Source organism: Micropterus salmoides, unplaced genomic scaffold (genome assembly GCF_014851395.1).
Source record: "Micropterus salmoides isolate LMB-PRFRI ecotype aquatic unplaced genomic scaffold, ASM1485139v1 Ms_hic_scaffold_9, whole genome shotgun sequence".
Lineage (NCBI taxonomy): Eukaryota > Metazoa > Chordata > Actinopteri > Centrarchiformes > Centrarchidae > Micropterus > Micropterus salmoides.
In genome coordinates this window covers 36078580-36099875 of record NW_024044681.1, presented here as the reverse complement: position 1 = coordinate 36099875, position 21296 = coordinate 36078580, and the positions used below count along the sequence as shown (strand labels likewise).

At 40.6% G+C, this 21296-nt stretch overlaps 1 protein-coding gene across 5 annotated transcripts in view; it reads left to right on the top strand.

Annotated features, from left to right (window-relative positions):
• Positions 1-21296, top strand: part of dlg2 (discs, large homolog 2 (Drosophila)) — a 268496-nt gene that overhangs the window by 218247 nt on the left and 28953 nt on the right. For 3 of the 5 annotated variants that reach the window (XM_038708584.1, XM_038708583.1, XM_038708582.1), the window contains exons 7-15: positions 4458-4511; positions 4850-4900; positions 8672-8796; positions 11370-11539; positions 11891-12027; positions 13388-13532; positions 15304-15469; positions 19871-19930; positions 20860-21015. In XM_038708584.1, the coding sequence (XP_038564512.1) occupies positions 4458-4511; positions 4850-4900; positions 8672-8796; positions 11370-11539; positions 11891-12027; positions 13388-13532; positions 15304-15469; positions 19871-19930; positions 20860-21015 (1064 nt within the window). The remainder of the gene's footprint in view (positions 1-4457; positions 4512-4849; positions 4901-8671; positions 8797-11369; positions 11540-11890; positions 12028-13387; positions 13533-15303; positions 15470-19870; positions 19931-20859; positions 21016-21296) is intronic. The other 2 variants (XM_038708585.1, XM_038708586.1) reach the window with 2 other exon arrangements.

Here is a 21296-nt window from a genome sequence, read left to right as displayed (position 1 = left end):
TGTGTCCATCACGTGATGCACAGTGGCCCTTTACCCATAGACTTACATTGTGAAAGGAGTGGCTGTAAAACTGTGAATTATTTTTTTTTGAGTCACAACCCCCTGCGAAATGACTCGTTTCACTATCAGAATTCGATCCATTCGGTCCGATAACATTTGGAAAGTTTAGAATAGCTGTACTATCCCCGTTCAAGGTTAGTGGAGGACTAAACCAGAAGTTAGCCAGCTCAGATCTCTGGTGATCTCGCTCTATGCTATGCAGACAATCCGGGTAATTTTCCACATAGAAATGTAACTTTTTTGGGTTCATGTGCCACTGAACAGCTTTCACTGGAATGAACGGAGCCCCGCTTCCGAATCTCAGTTCTCTTTATACATAACAGACCACTTGTCTTGCGGGTGAGCTCGATGGCTATGAAAGCTACAGTAACTTAACTTGGAAAATATGGGACACTGGGGCATAGCTGACTGGCCAGAGAGCTTGAGCTCCAGGGGAAGGGATGGTGTTCACGCCACTAGCACCGGAGCTTTGGACTGCTTGGAGGAGGAGGTTTTCAGGGCCGGGCTCCAAGCTCCCAGTCCTGGCAGAGTCAGCTAGCTGATTGAGTCACTAGCCACAAATAAATAGATTCATCGATCAAGAAACTAACTTTCCTTCACTAACGCAAAAGCACTTGCTGAAAGACATTTTGAACAACCTCCAAAGGCAGTCCATAGCCAGACCTCTTCACACTTTGCTATAGTGCTATGAGCAGAGTGGTCCATTAACTTTATGGGTGTGTCCCTGTACTTCGGGGGCGTGCTGGAACTGTAGAAGGACATCCAAGCCAAGTGGACATCAGCTAGCCACGAAGGCAGAAAGAACTTTGGAAACCTAGTTTTCAGAGCAGTCTGAAGCCTGAGCTTTTTGCTCACAGGGATAACTCTTACATACTTACATACCTCATTATTTAAATACTTTGTTGTTAACTATGTTTATGAACGTCTGACAGGGTAACATTCTATATATATGATAGAAAACAAGCAAAGGCATAATAGCCCCCCTTTAATATCTGTCACAAAGGCCAAAATTGGCTGTCCTTCCTTATTTTTCCTTTGTTTTTCTTTGCTACGGTTGAAGAGAAAAATGATGATTCAGTATTTTCAATTAGACTCTGCTGACCAGAAGTAGCTGATCTCTTTTGTCCATTTCCATCACACTCCTCCATTCCGCCCCCCACACTAAGTATGGTTAGAGTGTAATAGAGCATCAACTGCTCACATTGTGTGTTGACTATTTTTACATGAGATGCTTGTGAATTATTGATCCATTCCCCTGTTTTCATGAGCCACTATACTGTGTACATAGAGGTGCCACTGAATTATTGAGCAAAACTCAACAAGAGCTCAGAACTCGACTATGGAAATACAAGCAACTTACTTTGTAATATCTTAAGAATTTGATGGTGCATCGTTGGTTTCTGCAGCTTGATGACAGTTTTCACTAAAAGAGTAAGGGTTTTACACCTTCCTCATCATCCAGTAAGAGTTCAGTATTTTTCCGCTGAGAATGTGTTGTTTACAATCTCTTTAGCACAATATCAGAGTGAAGGTTTATACAAAAATACAAAATAGACAACATTGTGGCAACTTGTAGGGTTTAGAAATTAGAAAACAGTTCACATGTTTTAGTAGATGGTGTTTGCTGAATGAAACTAGCCATGTAGGAATGCTGCCCCAATTAATACAGCTTTTCTGCACTGGCAGAATTGTGATTGAAAATTCAATATTATTAGGCTATGATATTATGAATGGTATAGTTTATAGCTCCATGAAAGTGTCCTAACATAACATACACAGTGTTGCAATGCTCCCGGACCAGTGGCATAATGCGTTGTTGGAGGCAGGTGATGGTAGGAAGCATGAACAAGAAGAGAAATGAGAAATGAAGTGCAGTTAAGCATGCCATTTATGTGCACAGTCGAGTGGCCATTACCTCTCGGTTGGTCTGTGTGTGCAGACATGTGGATTCATAGTGGCTGTGGTATACATGTTATGTGGTATTAGGTACTGTAGGGAATAATAGTACAAAGAAGTGAAACTATATGACGCAATTATGGAATTCTAATGTTTTTTGCATCATCATGTTTTTTAAGGCTGAATGTTAAATCTTAGTAAAAAAAGGCTTCACGTGCTGTTGTAGTGTGTTGTTGGAAGTCAGAGTTGAGTCCATTGTTGATGATTCTCTCTGAGAATGGCTGTGCATTCATACATATGATTAGTGTCCGTGTATGGCAAGCAGAAGCGCCTTAATCCCTCTCATCATTCCTCTCAGCAACACCATTTTACTTCAATCAGTTTCTGGCTTTGCAATCCTGTGCAGCCAGCCTACTGTAATCTTTCTCTTTTTCTTAAATTCACTGAGTCAGTCAGTCTCTATGTCACTGTCTGTCTCTGTAATGTTCAGAGTCGCACATAATTCCAACTTGCTTATTTGAATGAACCACAGTAATTTAATAATTCACATGAGTGAATAAATGCTTCTGAATAAAGCAGGGAGATACTGCATATGCATGTCCTGAACAAACTGTGTGACATTAAATGTAGAACTAATAATCAAATGTAAAAAGGTGGGTACAATTACTGCATTAAATAAATATAAAGGCTTTATTATTCAATTTAGGATTAACCAGCTCCAATTCCATGATGGGATTTTCCATTTTAGTCTTAAAGTTAAGAGGTTTTCATTGTTTTGGTGGGGTAGAGAATAGAGCAGAAAGTTAACTGGGGTGACAGAGACCTTCAACAAACTATTACACCTGAGTTCACTCTGTCTTCTTTCACTTCTTCCACTGAAAAGTGATTACTTATGTAAAATATTGCAGAATGAGGTTTGAATCTGATTTGTATTCACAAATCTGCAACAATACTGATGAACTGATTTGAGCTCATTTGGATAGCTGAATCAGACCAAGCGTGAAAACATGCTGAGGGAAGTATTTTAGTGGCACACTGCATTATGCATTTGACTTGATAATAAGTCATTGACATTTCACTTTGGCTTGCCTTGATGAAGTGGCCTGTGGTTTCTTCTCAGTTTTCTTGGTTGTTTTACTTGTTGTTCTTTCTGTCTTTGTTGTTGTTATCTTGGTTTGTTTTCATCTTTTATGGCAAATGCTCTTTACTGAGGTGTGTCTGAGCTGCGCATCTCATAGATCAGCTGACAAAAAGCACATCCCATGGTGTTTTTTTTATTGGATTATTGTTGATGACAAAAATAAACTACTTGGTTCTTCAGTTTCAAATCAGATAAATTGTAACTTGATTTTCCAAATGAGGACATTCATTGGTCTGATGTGCATACAGTGGTGAATAGAGTACAAAAGATAACTGTTATAAATTTGTTTGAATTTTCTTTAATATTGTTGCATTTTTAACTGTTTCAGCATAACAGAAAATATAACTGGCTTGGTTAAATGAATTAAAATGAATGTTAAGAAAAGGTAACATTATTAATGCAGACCGACTCTTACTGAAGTGCCGTCACTGGCCTGATGACAAAGCAAACCTTCCTGTCTTTTACAGCATCATGTCACTCAAATGTACATGGGTATACAGTGTGTGAGGGACTACTAATAGCGGTGACTAATCTGTGTTTTTGTGATAATCCTTCAAGCTCATAACGCCGCACGTAAAATGTGTTTCCAGCCTAGGATATGTGACGGGACTAGGTAACTTTATTTAATCATTCACAGAAGAATTATTAGCCCTTTCTCTTCTTATTGCCCTTCTTTGTTTGAGTTCTATTTATCTTGTGGGGACAAATCACCTTGGGCATCATCTTCTGAAGGGGGACTCATACATCAGGCTCGTTGTTTATGTGCTGTAAACTGAGCTGCTTTTAATCTGATGTTCGGTCACTGCTCTCATCAGCCAAAACAGTTCCTCTCTCAGGAGTCCTGCCTTTAACCATCTGCTCATTTTCTACAGGCCATCAGGGGAAAGCATTTTGCGGTCACTGTTTGACATTGGTTTTATTTCGTACTGCACAATTTCGACAGTCTTTCCATTGGTGCCGTTAAATTTGAACATTTATGTTTACCAGGCATTCAATACAAGCTGCCATGTAGAATCATAAATTATCACAATTTTTCAGTGTCTTTGTTATCAGTAAGGTGTCAGACTTGCAAATCTGCATGATACAGACTGATTACATCCACCTGTGTTCCCATCCCGCTCTCGTCTTAAACCCATTCTGCTTTAATAACTGTATCAGAGTGCTGTCTATGAGAGGGGAGTGTTTCTGGTGCCATCCAGCAAATGGAAGTCTATTAAATTGTTGATGTTACAGCAATCCACAAGCTTGTCCCCTGGATACTTTTATGGAAAGTAGGACAGTGGTGGGCCCGGTCTTCTCTCTCTCACTAAAACCTAAGTCTCCCCCTTATCTCCTACTTCTCTCTCTGTCTCTCTTACAGGCCAGCCCAGCCCCGATAATCGTCAACACAGACACATTGGATTCCGTTCCTTATGTGAGTTTAAATGTTTGTGTCTTTTTTAATGCACTTTTTTTTCACATCTTTTTCAGCAGAAGGTCAATACAACCAGCAGATTAATTTATCATTATTATCATTATATTAATTCATCTCAGTGACCTGCAGAATGAGGCTGACTCCTCTGTAGCTCACCTCCATGTTGCAGAAATAGCTAATATTGATTAACTGGCACTTAATGTGGGGCTTATTATTTTATTGGCTCCACCTTAAGAGAAATTATGTAATATACTGTACAATTTAATAGTTTATAGCAATGTCTGAAAGACAGAAAATGGAGTCGGTGTCCTGACACAATCTGTTTTATGTTTCCTCAGGTCAATGGCACAGAAATTGAATATGAGTTTGAGGAAATCACTCTAGAGCGGGTGAGTATGTTTGATCCCTCAGCTGTGATTACCCCCAGAAAATCTATGAGAACGTGCCTCAGCCCTGTGGTGTACTGACATGGTCTCTTGAAGGCTTTAAAATAAGATGCAAGGCAATGACACAGTAAAGTTAAAACATCCCTGCTGCTTCACACGAGGATCTACTGTCAGTGTGGCTTGTTAATCCGTGTGTAAATCATAAGTTACTATCAAAAATATATGTGGGAAGAGTTGTTTGTTTTCCTAGTATGAATTGTGTGGGAACAGTTGGGACTTTTTGCTCAGACTAGCCTTTAGAACAGTTTTTCCACCAAATGCAATGACAAGAATTAAACTGCATATTTGTATGGCCGAAACGGCACACCCCCTGAAATAGCTTATTGTATGTATAAACACCACAAAAGATTTCCATGATCATGACACTTAAGCTGAACATGGCTTTTATACATAGTCATAAAGTCAAATGTAACAACTCTCCATTTGACTTAAGCATCTGACTGGTTAGAAGTTAATTTAATAATTAATTCATGCAGATTTTTGATATAAAGGCAAATAGCATGAAACAGTTTTATCCCTCACAACTCTAAAAACAACTGATTTGTGTGCTAAAGCAGAGCACAGCTGGCACAAGCTCGTCAATGAATCGCCAAGTCACTGAGATGGAAATATGTGCAGAAGTGGATCCTTACAGGCGCAGAGTAGAAAGAGCTTTAACAGTTCCAATACAGTGGGGAGCAGAGACAAAGCCCAACCAACAGAACACCACCAATCAACAAGGGGAGCCTGCACTGGGGCATTGGAGACAGAAGTCAACCTTAATCCTTACTCCAGGACTTCCGTATTTATTATCAGCCATCAGATGATGGCCAAACCCATCTTGTGTAGTGGTTTCAGGCAGTGAGGCCCTCCAGGGAAGCTCACTGGAAACTGTAATCAAGAGAAGCTGCTATTCCCATCAGCGAACAACTTAATCAAAGCTTGACTTTCATTTTGTGAGTGGGAATCCTGGGGATTTTAGTTGCAGAGCCAGCAAAGTGCAGCTTCTGCTCTGAAAGACTGTGTGATCCTGCTGTCTTATAAATACATAATTTTATAGTAGTGTCATGACAACAAAGAGCCAGGAGAGAGGCCGTGACCTTGACAACAGGATGCCAGAGTAATTTTGTAATGGCAAACTGTACACCTCTGACTACTGTACTTATGCTGAGAGCAGTGACAGTATAATGCCATACTGTCCTGTCATGCATCAATATTTCATTGACTATTAAAGAAACAGTTACTTGTGCTTTTCAAAAGTATTAAATGTCAGCATTTAGAAAACCAATGTCTATGAAATGAGGATGCTTACGAGGATGGCTTTTAGTTGTTTGCACGGTGCTGTCAAGTAGTACACAAGATGTATTTTTTCCTGTGCATCAGTTAATCCCAACCAGCAGGACTTGCACCTTGGCAGATGTTAAAACTAGAAAATAATTATTTAATAACTAGAAAAATTACATCAACATATTTTCGTCAATGGGCGTGTCCGTGGCGTGGCGTCAAATATCAGCTCTTCGCCATGACACGGAAGTTGTCGTAACTTCAGTGTACATGCTCACATCTGGACCAAACTGTACATGTAGGATGAGAGTCCCGCCCTGAACACATGTACATGCTGACATTCACCCACAGTCATAGCGCCACCTGCTGGCAACAGGAAGTGACTTTTAACGAAGCAGCCCCCGCCGCACGTTTTACCTACGTGCACGAATTTTCTGTGGTACGTGTATCTTGTCCAGACGCACAAAAAAGTCTCTTGGAGCCATAGCCTAAACCCAACAGGAAGTCGGCCATTTTGAATTTTACGTCAAATTTTGGATGATTTACACACTTCGTACTTTAACGAACTCCTCCTAGGGATTTAGTCCGACCGACCTCAAATTTGTGCTGTGCCTTCTAAAGGCATTGAAGATGAAAAGTTGTGCTATTTGCAAGTTTTCGTCAATGGGCGTGTCCGTGGCGTGGCGTCAAAGATCAACTCTTCGCCATGACACGGAAGTTGTCGTAACTTCAGTGTACATGCTCACATCTGGACCAAACTGTACATGTAGGATGAGAGTCCCGCCCTGAACACATGTACATGCTGACATTCACAGACAGTTATAGCGCCACCTGCTGGCAACAGGAAGTGACTTTTAATGAAGCAGCCCCCGCCGCACGTTTTACCTACGTGCACGAATTTTCTGTGGTACGTGTATCTTGTCCAGACGCACAAAAAAGCCTTTCGGAGCGATGCCCTAAAATCAACAGGAAGTCGGCCATTTTGAATTTTACGTCAAATTTTGGATGATTTACACACTTCGTACTTTAACGAACTCCTCCTAGGGATTTAGTCCGACCGACTTCAAATTTGTGCTGTGCCTTCTAAAGGCATTGAAGATGAAAAGTTGTGCTATTTGCGAGTTTTCGTCAATGGGTGTGTCCGTGGCGTGGCGTCAGAGATCAAGTCTTCGCCATGACACAGGAAGTTGTTGTAACTTCAGTGTACATGCTCACATCTGAACCAAACTTTACGTGCTTGATAACTCTCCCACCCCGTTATGGAGGACCGATCCTGACACAGTCAGAAATAAATACAGAAATAAATAAATGCTCAATAAATAAATAAGCATCCAATTAAATACACAAAAAAATAAAGTAAATAAATAAATGTAGGTAGTAATTAAATTATACAAGGAGACATAAATGTATATATTTTAATTAGTGCCTTTACTTATTCACCTTTGTTATAATTACCTTATTTGTTTATTCAACTTTATTTATTACTAATTTTTTTAATGTATTTATTTATGTGTGTGTTTTAATATTTTTGTCTGTTTTATTCTTCCTTTGTATTTATTTACCTTATTTATTTTCACCCATTCACACCAATTTATTTTATATTTAATATATTTTTATTCTTTTTTTTTTTTTTTAAACCTGTCCTGCCCAGCAGCCTGGTATAGAGTATAATGACCTGGATACCATATTGTGCCAGACAGATTTTACTTTAACAAGAGAGTATTAAAATACTCCTTTGTCTGTTTTATTATTTATTTAATTATGTATTGATTTGTCACCGGGCCGGACAGGGGGGCAGACACGGGGATGGGAGGGCACAAACAGACAGCACAGAGAAAGGACAACACCTGTAAGAGAAGGGGGAAAGGGGGATGGAGGGTGGGGACAACAGGGAAAAGCTGTGGGAAACACCAATTGCAGAAAGCAACCAAACCTGCAATAGAACATAACACAATAATTTCTGTTTGGGGAGAAAATAAACATATAAATAAGATTACATTTATATTTACTCATTCAGCAGATGCTTTTCTTCAAAGTGACTTACAATTGAGGAACAAAATATAATCATCAGTAAAGTGAGAGATTTACAAGCAACAATAGATACTATCAGTGTATTCTGGGATTCATGTAAGTTCTCAATGTATTTGTTTATCTGTCATTATTGTTAGCATATCCTGATACTTGTCTTTTATCATGTATAAATTGTATGACCTTGAACCTTGTAAGGCACTTATAAATAAATGTCTTATTAGCTTCAATGTAACAGTAACAAAAAATTGGTGGTTTTCTCTCTATTGAAAGTATAACAGCAGCAGGAGTCTTGTTTCAGCTAATCCACTCCACTGCAGACAGTGTCCTCAAACTGTCTTAGAAACAAGCAGTTGATGTCTACATAGAAAATAACTCTGCCTGCAGAGTCCCGTTGTCACTGACTGCTTTCCATGGCTGCAGGGTAACTCAGGCTTGGGCTTTAGCATTGCCGGAGGCACAGATAATCCACATATCGGTGATGACCCCGGCATCTTCATCACCAAGATCATCCCTGGAGGAGCTGCAGCAGAGGATGGACGCCTGAGGTCAGTCACTTACATTTCCCCACCAAGGTTTTTAATAAGAGATAACTAGAAAAGTTTTCACACTGGACAGGAACTTTTTTTTGGGGGGGGGGGGGGGGGGGACCACTTATAATCTACCCTCAGAAATCTTTCATAGAAAAAATAGTTGAGATCTTATACAGCAGGATTGTTTTTCTGTGGATCCTGTATAAAACAAATGAATCCTGAACTCTCAAATGATGAACTTTTTGTCCCGAAGCCAATATTATACAAATTAAACTTCTGTTTATTTATTCTCAAGAGTAACAAACCAACTGGCATTTATTTCCTTCAGTACTCTGCAGCGTCAGCACTTACTGATCTCTGAAAGTCTGCGACTGTAAAGGTGACCAACAATCTAAAACAGTTTTATTAAATTAACAAAGGAATGTGGATACAGTCCATCAGACCCTTTGTTACAGTAGTGTATCAAGGAGGCAAGGACACAACCTGAGCCCATTCATCACTGTCCTGGAGTAAAAGGCTTACTTGAGGGAAAACGCCCCTACTTGACACCTTGGATCTAGTGGCTAGTTTAGTAATAAACATGAATACTGACTTTAATTATGAAACTAGAGAGTCACAACTTGACTGAATTTAGAACATGTTGGAGCTTTTTTGTGTAATGCAAGGGTGTATGAGCCACTAATGTACACCACTGCACCTCCACATCCCTAAGGTCCCATGTCCACCAAAGCGTTTTTTCCGCCTACTTTGGTTGATACATTTGTTGCAAGTAGTTCTGCCTAACTTTACTGGATGTAAAAATGTCAACACAGAGTAGAGTACTTGCTCTGGCCCTTGCTCTGTGTGAAGAGAGGACAGCCTCGCTGTATGTGGGTTCATGACATGGGCGAGGAAACATCTCGGAGAGTACCACCACAAGCTCGTAAAAACGCGCTGCTCCCATTGCAATGAATTGAATAAAGATGCTGGCGTCAGAAAAAAACGCTTTGGTGGACACGGGCCCTAAGCGCCCTTGTCCAAATTGTTTTTTTCTTTTTTCCTAACCCTAACGCAAGAAACAGAGAGCAGAGGGGTTGGGGGCTAGTAAGAGATGTGATTGGACCGGACCAGTGTCAGTATAGAAAATTACGCAATGGGCCGCTGTTCATGCGTTATGGGCCGATCGTTGGCCCATTTTTTGGCCCAGTATGCCAGATTACCAGTCCAGCCCTGGTTGTATTCCCACCTTTTTAGAGTAGCAGTGATTGATAATGCTGTTTTTGGTAGCAGGCCAGTCCCTGTTCTTTTTCCAAGCTGCAGCTCTGAAGCATTACTGTCAGATCAAAGATGCCAGAGAGGAGCATCATGCATGCACAGCGTCAATCTCAAACAGATCGCAGAAGAAGCCGGCCCTGGCATAAATCACACTTAGCCTAATTGATGGTCACCCACTCCAAGGTGGCAGCAAGACAAATGCATTATGGAAGGAGGGGAAGTCTAATCTGGGGGAGGAAGGAGGCCTGATAGGAATTTGGTAATAGAACATTATAGAAGCCAGACACCCTTCCTGTCGCTGCTCTGAGACACTGTAGCAGAGCACTAAGTGCACATACTTTGTGCACTGGCTCGGTTTAAGAGATGGCTTGGAGCATTTTAAATGTGTCTGTTGTTTAGGAGAGGCAAAAGAATGGATGTAGTTAGGACTAAACCCACAGCAACCCCACCATTTTATTTCTGAAAGATTTCTATAAATGGAATCATTTACATTTATTTATACAGACTTTTCTCACAATTTAGAGCTTTTTTAGAGTAGGCTTACAGGCTATTTGTTCATGTAGTCATCACCAACATGAGTTCTGTGTTTATCTACTTAAACAGTAACAGAAGAAAGATAAATACAGTATAAAGCTTTTTTTTTATGCTGGAAGTCATTTTTTCACTCACAGGTGGAAGTGGGTGTGTATGTATGCATGTAATTATGTGTGTGTGTGTGTGTGTGTGTGTGTGTGTGTGTGTGTGTGTGTGTGTGTGTGTGCTGGGCCCCAGCTGGTCTCTATGAGCACCCCCAGGAGAGTTGTGTCCTTGAGTGCCAGGACATGGATGTTTCAGTTGACACCTCAGGGAAATTCTCACATTTTTACACACTCATGTGCTCGCCCACATGCACACACTCACTCTTTCTCTCTGTCACGCTTCACAGACCTACATATACATAAAAAAGTGAATAACATGCACAACATTGCCTTAATCTTAAACTCATGTACAATAACATTATTTATGCCTTTTAATGTTGTCAAGGTAGAGCTAATTTCAACTACTTAATATACTGTTATATTTAACGAAAGACCGATGAGGGGCGTGCCCCCAACGGCACTCAATAAAAATAGTCAACAGCATGTAGTTCCATAAAAGCAGAAGTTTTGCAACTTTAGAAAGAGCTTGACTCTCAAAAAAACCCATCAGGTTTAACACTTTTCCCAAAATGGCTGCTCTATATCTGCCTGCACAGATTGGACACATCAGTTTTTAAAGAATGAAATAGTGTGATTGCAGCTTTGCTCTTAGTTATTGCTAATAATTATGACTAATCCACACTGTTCCTCTCCCAGAGTAAACGACTGCATCCTGCGGGTGAATGATGCAGATGTGTCAGAGGTCTCTCACAGTAAGGCCGTAGAAGCCCTGAAGGTTGCCGGTTCCATTGTCCGGCTGTATGTGCGGCGCCGCAGGCCAATGCTGGAGACCATCATTGAGATCAAACTCATCAAAGGACCAAAAGGTGGGCTCAGACTAACGCATACACACAGTCGTGCTAAGTCAATCACACACAGATTGATTGTGACTAATATTCATTTCTATCCTGCGTCCTGGTTGATGCTCATGTAAATACTTTCCTGGCGAGTGTTAATCATATTGATTCAATTTAACTGGTCACTGCAGCATGTTTTGAATATGGAAAGATTGGTTCCTCTAACAAAAAAAGCAAATTCTCTTCTTGGTAAAATCAAATATTTGCATACATATTTGCATAATAATACACATTATCAAATAGTGCTAGTATAGTGTCTGATTTCGTACACACAACCCAGAAACTAACCAACTATTTTCACATATACAAAAACACATACAGGGCTTGGCTTCAGTATTGCAGGTGGAGTTGGAAACCAGCACATCCCTGGAGACAATAGCATATACGTCACCAAGATCATTGATGGTGGGGCAGCACAGAAGGATTGCCGGCTACAAGTTGGAGACAGGTTGTTAATGGTGAGTACATAAATTAATTCTGTGTTAAGAGAGAAGGATATGAAAATACAGTATGTTTTTAATTAACCTCAGCGGAAACATACAGCACACAGCGGAATATTAAATGGCAAAAAATTGGCCAGCACAGTGGAATCACTATTACTCTCTACTGTAATGCAGTACAGCAGTCACATGGCCTTTGTGAAGCTTAGAATTGTTGTTGTGTCTGAGATGAGATTATTCAACTCTGTGGTGATTTTGTTGTTTCAGATCACTTAGTGTAGATAAAAACATAAGAAATTAAATACATTAAACACTCATAACATTTAGTTCAATGGCAATAGTATGAAGGTGCACAGCCGTTCTCATCTCAGGGCGTCCAATACCAACGCTTTCAGAAAAAGTGACAAAGCGTAGTTATGTGACGCTAAAGGTACACTTCCACAGCTCAGATACAGTCCCTGATGGCCTCTAATGTCTTTATACATACCTAACAAATGCAGTCTTTTTTTTTTTTTTACTTCTATCATATTCTTCTATACTTTATTACAAAAGTAAATGCTCCGTACTTGTATAGCACCTTTCTAGTCTTTTCAACCACTCAAAGCACTTTTACATTACATCTGCATTCACCGAGCCTAAGTGCTCAAACGGAAACTAACATTCACACACTGGCGGAACAGCCGCCAGGGGCAAATCGGGGTTCAGTATCTTGCCCAAGGACACTTCGACACGCAACCAGGGGAGCCAGGGATTGAACCACCGACCTTCCGATTAACGGCCAACCCGCTCTACCTCCTGAGCCACAGCCACCCCAATCCAAAGTATATTTAGAGTATAACATTTTGCTTTGGTGTGCTGACAAATGATGACTGTTTGGTTTTACCAGCAGGACCTGAACCTGTTTAGCATCTTTATCATTTTAATACAGTGCTCACTATTATATTGACCGATATCGAAGAGACTAATGGCTGTTCCATGAACCAGGTTACACTGTACACAGTACATTAACCTGCAGTGTATTAATCAGGAAATTTACTTGCTGACAACATTCTTCCTGCATCTTCCGTCTACATGATGAAGTGATGAAATGAGTCTCTGGCACACATTTTGAAAGCAAGAAAGTGGTAAGCTGCATACTCAGTAGAGTAACAGCAAGCTTTTTGTTCAGGAGGAGGGCATCCCTCTTGCTAAACCAGAGCTTAATTTAATTACCTTCCTACTGCTGTGTTCTCACCCGAACACCATCTGTCATAGTCCAGTCTCCTGAAGGCCACAAGCACACTGGACTAATCTGAATTGAGCAGTAAGGAAACACAACGGAGCCTTTAAAACCCCTGATTGAACAAACAAGGACTACTGTATATCTGTGTCTGGACAGGTGAATAACTACAGTCTGGAGGAAGTGTCTCATGAAGAAGCTGTGGCTATTTTGAAGAACACGTCAGATGTGGTCTACTTAAAGGTGGGAAAGCCCACCAATGTCTACTTGTCAGATCCCTATGGGCCTCCTGATATCACACACTGTAAGTCCTCACCTATTTTATTTGATTAGTCGTCAGTTGACTTGTCAGTTAGAAAAGTTTACCAGTAAATGTAAATGATGTATCGTACTGGTTATTGCTAGGGGTGTGATGACACTTAACCCACAAGACAAGACGAGACTCGAGATTGGGTTCACGAGATCGACACGAGACGAAATTTTAACACTATTTTTAAGAAATCTATTATGCTGAATTATATGAGTATTTTAACATTAAACACTTTATTTCCTGCATCCTGATGATTTTTTCTGATTTTTTTTTTTATTGATGTAAAGAGAAACACAAAATTCAGGTGGCAGGTGACAATTCAAAATCTATAGCCTAACTATAACTGAATCAAAGTCAGTGCAGCTCTCAGTCATTCTGTGCTGCTTTCAGAACTGTTTCTCCTGTAGATCAACTTTTCTCATGTAATATCATCCCTGCTGAGTCATGATTTAGTCTTCCCTCCTCGTTGTGTCTTTTTTTGGGGAAGTAACCTCTTGAAATGTGATTGTGGCACCTTTTCACCTCAATGATAAATTATAAAATTTTAATTTAGTTATAAACTCCTGGACTTTTATAGCTCCTGTGTTTCAGCAGGTGTTCTGCTCATGGTCAAAACTTTGGCAGGATGCAATTTCAGACTGCATGTTACCACAAATCCACACACGTTAACTTCAGTGGCTCTGATAAAGTGCAGCACACAATCACAAACAGAGCAGCTAGTCAAAGCTGTGTGGACTCACAGTGCGAGTGGGTTCAGCTGATTACTATCACAGCGTACGCCGGTGTCAGTCAGCTGGGTGGAGTTGATTAGCTCCGCAAGTCTTAAATCTTATTAGTTATACCATTTGTATTTCACTGCGTGAGAAAAATAATGTGTGGCTTGACAGCGTGAAAAATGTCAATTGCATGAGTGCCACGAGATCTCGTCACACCCCTGGTTATTACACATGAGATCTGTGTCCACATCTGTTGATTGTGAATCACTTATCATATATTTGCAAACTGTACTGTACTGCAGGTACTGTTCTGGGGTGTCCAGCAGAAACAGAACAGTATTGGCATTAATTTGAGGCCATGTTTCGGTTCACCTAATCCATTTAAGTCCAATATTCACTCCCTTTTTATCTCTGGTTTGCATTCAACTGATTGCTGAAAAAAATGTCCAGCTCTTTAGCTGCTAAATACTCCACTATTTTCACCAGCTAGTCTCGAACTCTGTGTGTCTGCTGTTTAGTGCTGGGCAGATAGTGCACAGTGACTTTATCAGAGCCTTTTCGCTAAAAGCAGCTGCCTGCTGTTGCTAAAAATGGGGTTGATGAAAGCACTGAGACTGAACAGTACAGTACGCTATGTTAAACCAGAACAACAGGCTAAAAGAAGCCAAAATGCTCCATTGAACTGCAGAATCAGGGGATAATTCACTACACCCAACCTCTCTCATTTACCCTCTGGGCTTGTTATACATTTTCCTGTGAATATATACAATTTATACATTATTCAGTGTCAACATCACTAGAAACTCAGTTGATAACACTTTATCTTTGCTGCTAAGTTACACATAGGGAATTCCTTTCAAGCTGTACTGCTTGCACAATGTATTTGACAAAGTCATAGAGATTCTTTGTTTTTCTTTTCTTTGTTCTCTGAAACACAAAGTATGCAGGAATACTCTCCTGGCAAGAGAAGAAATTGTGTCAGCTAGTTTGTATTGTTTGTTAACGCAGCTGCCACTCTGTTTTTATTCTCTTCCTCTTTTCCTGAACAGCTTTTTCTCCAGCCATGGAAAATCATATCTCTTCCCCCATCAACAGTGGCACTTTGGAGTACAAGTCTGGTGTCCTCCCCATCTCCCCTGGAAGTTATTCCCCACTCCCTAAGCACTTACTGGGGGAAGAGGATATAAACAGGTTGGATGGTTTTTCCTTCTTACGGTAATTACCTCCCTTCCTACCAGACTACTAGAACTACAGGTAGAATCTTTGTCCAACCCGCTCCTCTTGTCTCCCCCTTGTCCCGACTGATCCGTCCTGGCGTTAGGAGCTCCTGTTTTTAGCTTTTTTTTTAAACCCCACTAATTCCTAAGTCTGTGTCCAGTTTTCCCAGCAGTGTTTTTCAAAGATAGCCTCAAAAAAAGATTCCAGGGCGCTAAATGTGGATTCCTTGATCCCCAGTCAGGACCTGCAACATTACATTCTGATCACATTTACTGAAACGAATAGTAAGATAGAGGGTCCTCAGAAACAGCTATTTGAAAACCACTGGTCTGCTGTAGTCCTGTGTTTCTGTTGTGGTGTGTTGTGTTTGCCTCTGAATGTCACTTTTTATGATTTCTTTCTGGACAAAGTGTCATTGTGACGCATGCTTGGTAACCATTGGAGCATCAAGTAATTGCTTTATAATTTGACACAACAGCGCTTTTGTACCTATATTGTGTTAAAGTGTGGGTGGTACACGCTTGTTGCCTCAGGCCCAGCAGCAGAACCATCACAGTAAAATACATTTGTACAGTGACAGGTTCAAATGGAATGTATGGAGAAAGATTTGGATGTTTTTCTGTGGTATTGATGTGGCATCATTGGCAGAGACAGATGTTGTCTTGCTGTTTGATCAGTGCTTTGTTTTGTTCAGTGCTTCAGTTGAGTTTTTTGGATTGCCAAAAAACCAACCATAAAAAACAGGATATATCATTTTAGGTGACTCGTGGCACATACCAATTGTTCGAACTTCAGTCTGTTCAGCAGCTGATATGACAGATCTTTTGTGCACTGCTACAACCGCCATTGCAGTGCAGGAAAGTGATGGGGACTGGAAGTTGGGCAGACCTAGAAGTGTATGTGCACATACTAGGGGTGTGCATCTTCACTGGTCAACATTGCATAGCATTATTACATTATTCCAGCATTATTACTGACCTCTGCTGCTGCTATTTTTATTTCTGATGCTACTGTTATTTGTATAGAGTCAGATGGGGGATGAACTACACACTTTACAATGCTCCAGCCAAACATGTTCACTCCACCTTAATATCAGCATTGTGCCAGTAGAAATGATCCTGTGGCTCTGAGCAGGCCATAGGCCTACAGTAAGCTATAATTATTCATGTGCAGGTGTTTGTTAAACAGGTGACAGCTACAGGGAGAATCATGCTGCTCTGCATTGATAACTGAGACTTTATTAGTATTAGAACAGTGCACATGTGTGCAGACACAAACTCCATGAAAAGTCTCTACAGCTGTTAGAGCCGACTGACAGCTGATCCAGCTGTGATCAGCTGCCGCCGTCATCAGAAACGGACGTCGCTTCATGTGACGCTTCAGAGGAAAGGACGTCTCATGTCTCTAAAAACATATTTCCTCGTTCCTTCTCTCCTGGCTTGGTTTCCTTGCGTCTTAGTCCCGCCCACCGGGGATTCATGGAGAGACGCAAAAGGAAAAGACGCAAGTGAGGGAAACGTGGATGCAATTAAGAAGCGCCCTTTATTGTGTGCACCGCACAGACAGTCCAGCTGCACTTCTGCATTTCCGAGTTCCGATTTAGATTAGTTAGATAATTGATTAAATATTACCTAAAAATTAATGGCTTTTTAATGAAATATTTTCAAACATTTGGCTCTTATAAACAGTGGAAACAAGACTCAGTATATGGGCTATGAAAGTTCCAGAGTATTCTTTTTCAAAAGACGTCTGCTGTGTTTGCTGTCCGTCTTTTTCCTTTTCCTTATGTGTTTTTCTACCTGTTGGGTTTTCAGTCACTCCTCTTTGACAGCTGCTCCCAGTCCAAACAGAAGAAAGCTTAAGATGTCTTACTGGGCTGAGTCACAGCCAAACATTAGCAGCTCCCCACCTCGGCTGCCCGATCACCTAATCCCAAAGCAAGCTGCCACAAGGCTTGGGACCAAATTGGCAAATTTCCTATCAAGTCAAATCTAAGTTTTTGTCTTTCTGCTCAGTGAATGTTGTCAGAGGTGGATGTCCCCCCTGCTGCTTGTCAAACAAAGGGTTTGATGTGAGTGGAAGCACAGCATTTCAAGAATGACAGATTAAAGCAGATTTTTAAGCAGCACAACAAGGAAAGGTGGTGGATATCACAAGGAACAAATGAGTACATACACTCCATAATGCTTGTCTGTTAGATTACGTCCTTGCTGTGTGCTGTGAAAAGAATTATGTTGTGTTGTCATATGCCATTTGCAAAACAAAGGCTGATGGAGGAATATTGCAGCAGAGTGATAACAAAAGCTCATTTCAGAGGATAACTGAAGGACCCCTGTGTTAAGCTTTGTCGAGTAAAGGATTAGTCCTCCATTCTCTTTGGAGTTAAGAGGTTTACTATTTGCTCTTGGCCAAGGTGCATCCCTAATAGCCTTCAAGATTATCGTGCTGACCTAAAGTGTAGCTTGTGTCACTCTTGTTCTCTGTGTTCTACACATACAATGCTGTGAATGCTACAAAGCCAAGAGGATTCTTTTTGCTTTATTAGCAGAGCAAAATGATTCAAAAGTTGTTTTGGCAACTCAGACATATCAAAATGATTACTTTATTTACTAGAGCCTACCAAGTAAAATGCCTTAGATGTATGGCTGTTACAGGGTGTGAACTCCAAATATTAGGCAATATATCACTGTACAAACTTATATGAAGCTCAACATGTTGTCTGCAGGGTTTTTTTTTTACCTTATTGCCTCTCATTAGAAACTTTTTCTTTTAGTAGAATAGCTATTCAGATCATCTCCACAATTCTCCACAGTCATCCTTTGAAACAGCAGCGTGTTTGAGATCTTGTTGTTTTCTTTGGTGCTAAAATTCAGATACTTCTGCATTAAATTTGCCTTCTAGTTTGAAAAAATTTCAGAAAAACATAAACTTACTGCACTTTTGCTAAAGCGTCTGGACTGAATTTAATGCTAATGAATAAAATGAAAAGAGAGAAGAGTCACGCCCCCACAGGTCAGTTGTACAGTCCCCTTCCAGGCTCTAAATGGCACCTACAGGTCCTTACAAGGTCAGTGCATTTTTGTCTGATCTGGACTGACTGGCCGTCTCAGCTCCGCTCATTGCAATATGAATGATTCAGCAAGAGAAATGAAGCCAACTGTTCAGACCTCTCTGGCGTCTGCGTCTCTCCAGTAGAATAGAGTAGAATAACAGCTGGTTTAAATGATGTAGTTCTAGGCATGTTATATATAAGACAAAATTTACATTTCTGCCTTATGCCTTAAGTTTCAGCCCTGCAGTATTCTCCTTGCTTGTCAGTGTTTTTTGCTGTCTGAAGAAAAACACTGTGCAAGCAGATGAAGTGACCTCATTTTGTTTGGTGTCCTAAGATGTTCACACTCATACTTTCTTTGATAACGCTGTCATGTTGGTCGGTTGAACCAACATGGCATAGACATGGCATGTTGTTGAAATATGATTAGTGAAACACCCTTGCCTGAAGGGCAGCTCATATCAGCAGATGCAGTGGAGGGTAAACCCACCCATGCTCTGTCTGGCTCTTTATTTTAGGCTTTATAAGTATCATCCATTTCTTGAGATGCTTAACTGTCAAGAAGGATTATAGTGTGCGATATGGTGTAGCTGTTATTATGATGATACCAGATAGCTTTAGGTCTACATTTCCTTCTTCAGCCACAGTCAGCCAGAAGGGACAGAGTTGCTTGGTGAAGATGTTTTCATGTTTGAACAGGATGCAAATGCACAACAGTTGGTGACAGACAGAGAAAGCAAGAGGAGGATGAGGAACAGTAAAGTGTGTAGGTGGTGATGTGCTGCAGTATGCTCAGGGCAGGCCAAACAGGGACCTCACAGGTCTAGTCCATGACTAGTCATGACTACCAGCCTCACATCAGCAGACACACACACACACACACACACACACAGACCAGTGTCTCCAGCACAAACAGTATGCATACATTACTTACTGCATGCTCCTGTTAACACACTTGAATCCACATTAGGTCACAAACAGGAGACGTGCAAACGCTGAGCGTTCACTGAATGTTTAGCCAATGATATGAATTTGCTGTGTGTCTGTGGCAGATTAGTGCAGCCTCTCCATGCAGGCATACTGTGTGAGCTAACACACTCCGGATGATGTTGTTGATGACTAAAAATCCCTGACATGGACATTTACTTCAGTACTTTCAAGGACATGGCTTTTTCTGTTTTCACTTGTCTCATGTTGTTCTATGTAGCATGCCTCCAGGTATTTCTTTGACCAGTGTCTTAAAGTAAAAAATTAGTGTGAATGTAAATAGCAGAATTACAGCATCTTATGATAAATGACAGTTACCAGTGGTTGGTTATCAAAAGTTTACTTTTTCATCCTATTAGAAATCCCTCGCTAGATGACGGGGAGAGTCACAGGTTTGATTCCCAGCACTTCCAGTTGAGGTGAGAAATTCACTGTGCTCAGTCCCCTACTGCATGCTTGCATGTACATCACTCATGTGTTTTTGTTGCAAGGAATCGCTGGTCATCAAGATGTCTGACTGAATAAAAAATTCTGAACTACTGAGCCTTCCTCAGAGATAACCTTTGTATCTTCTAAAATATATGTAAAAAGGGTTTATAAAGTTTCCATGTATGCATGTGTTGTATAAAATTGATTAAGTTTGCCTCCACTTTCAAAAGTTTGCACTTAAAGAGTCTCAAATAGGTTGCTCTCTCCTGTGAGCATGCTTACGTTAAAGTTAGAATATAACGATAGAATAAATAGCCCAATCCTTCTCTTTCAAATAAAGAGCTGAATTGATAAGCAATAAAACTCTTTTTTGCAGTTACAGTCTTATGTAGTCTAGTGTGACCTCTATCTTATGCTGGCTAATGTTAGCAAACTTTAGATATATGTTCACTGACTTTATGACTCTTCACTACTTGTGCTACCATTAAAGTGTGTTTTAGCATTTACAGTGATCGTGTAATTGTCTCAAATGGCCACAGTGGCCGAGGTTTACATAAATTACATAATCTGGCTTTAACATACATGTATAGTAAGTTATCACATGCAACTAACAATATCTATAAAATGATCCATAATATTAATATATCTTGTTGATGGAAATTTTAAATGGCAACTCTCAGATTTTTGTGTTTTGACCAGCAACAACCATATACCTTTTACACCTACTGCCTACTTCCTCCTTTTCTTTTCTTTTTCTTTTCCCCTGCTCTTTCTCCTTCATCTCATACTGCTGTATTTCTATTATTCTTCCAGTCTTTCATCCGTGTGCCTCCATCGTCTTTGTTTATCCCAGACCCTTCATCCCCACCTCTGTCTTTGGACACTAACCTCTCTGCTCTTGTCTCTCACTCCACTGTAGGCCTCCTGAGCCAGTTTACAGCACTGTGAACAAACTATGTGACAAAGCACCCTCCCCCCGACACTATTCCCCAGTGGAGTGCGACAAAAGTCTCCTCCACTCCACCCCCCTCCCAAACTATCACTTAGGCCTGTACCCTGACACGGACTTCACCAGGTACTTTCCAGCACCACTATCACCATCTCTTTGCAGTCCGCCACTGTGTCCCATCACACCATATAAATGGCATGCCATGCATAACCATATCGTCTGTAAATAACCACCTGCTATTCTCTTATGCATTCAGTCGCTTGCTCCCTCCTTCTAGCCTCCAGCAACCGCGTTGGTGTGGTTTTCTGAAGCTAACATGTTTTATTCTTCCTTCTCTATCTTCAGGGCTCTGATTTAGCCGCAGACCTAGCTTTAACTACAACTAACACATTGCCAGTTTTATCCAG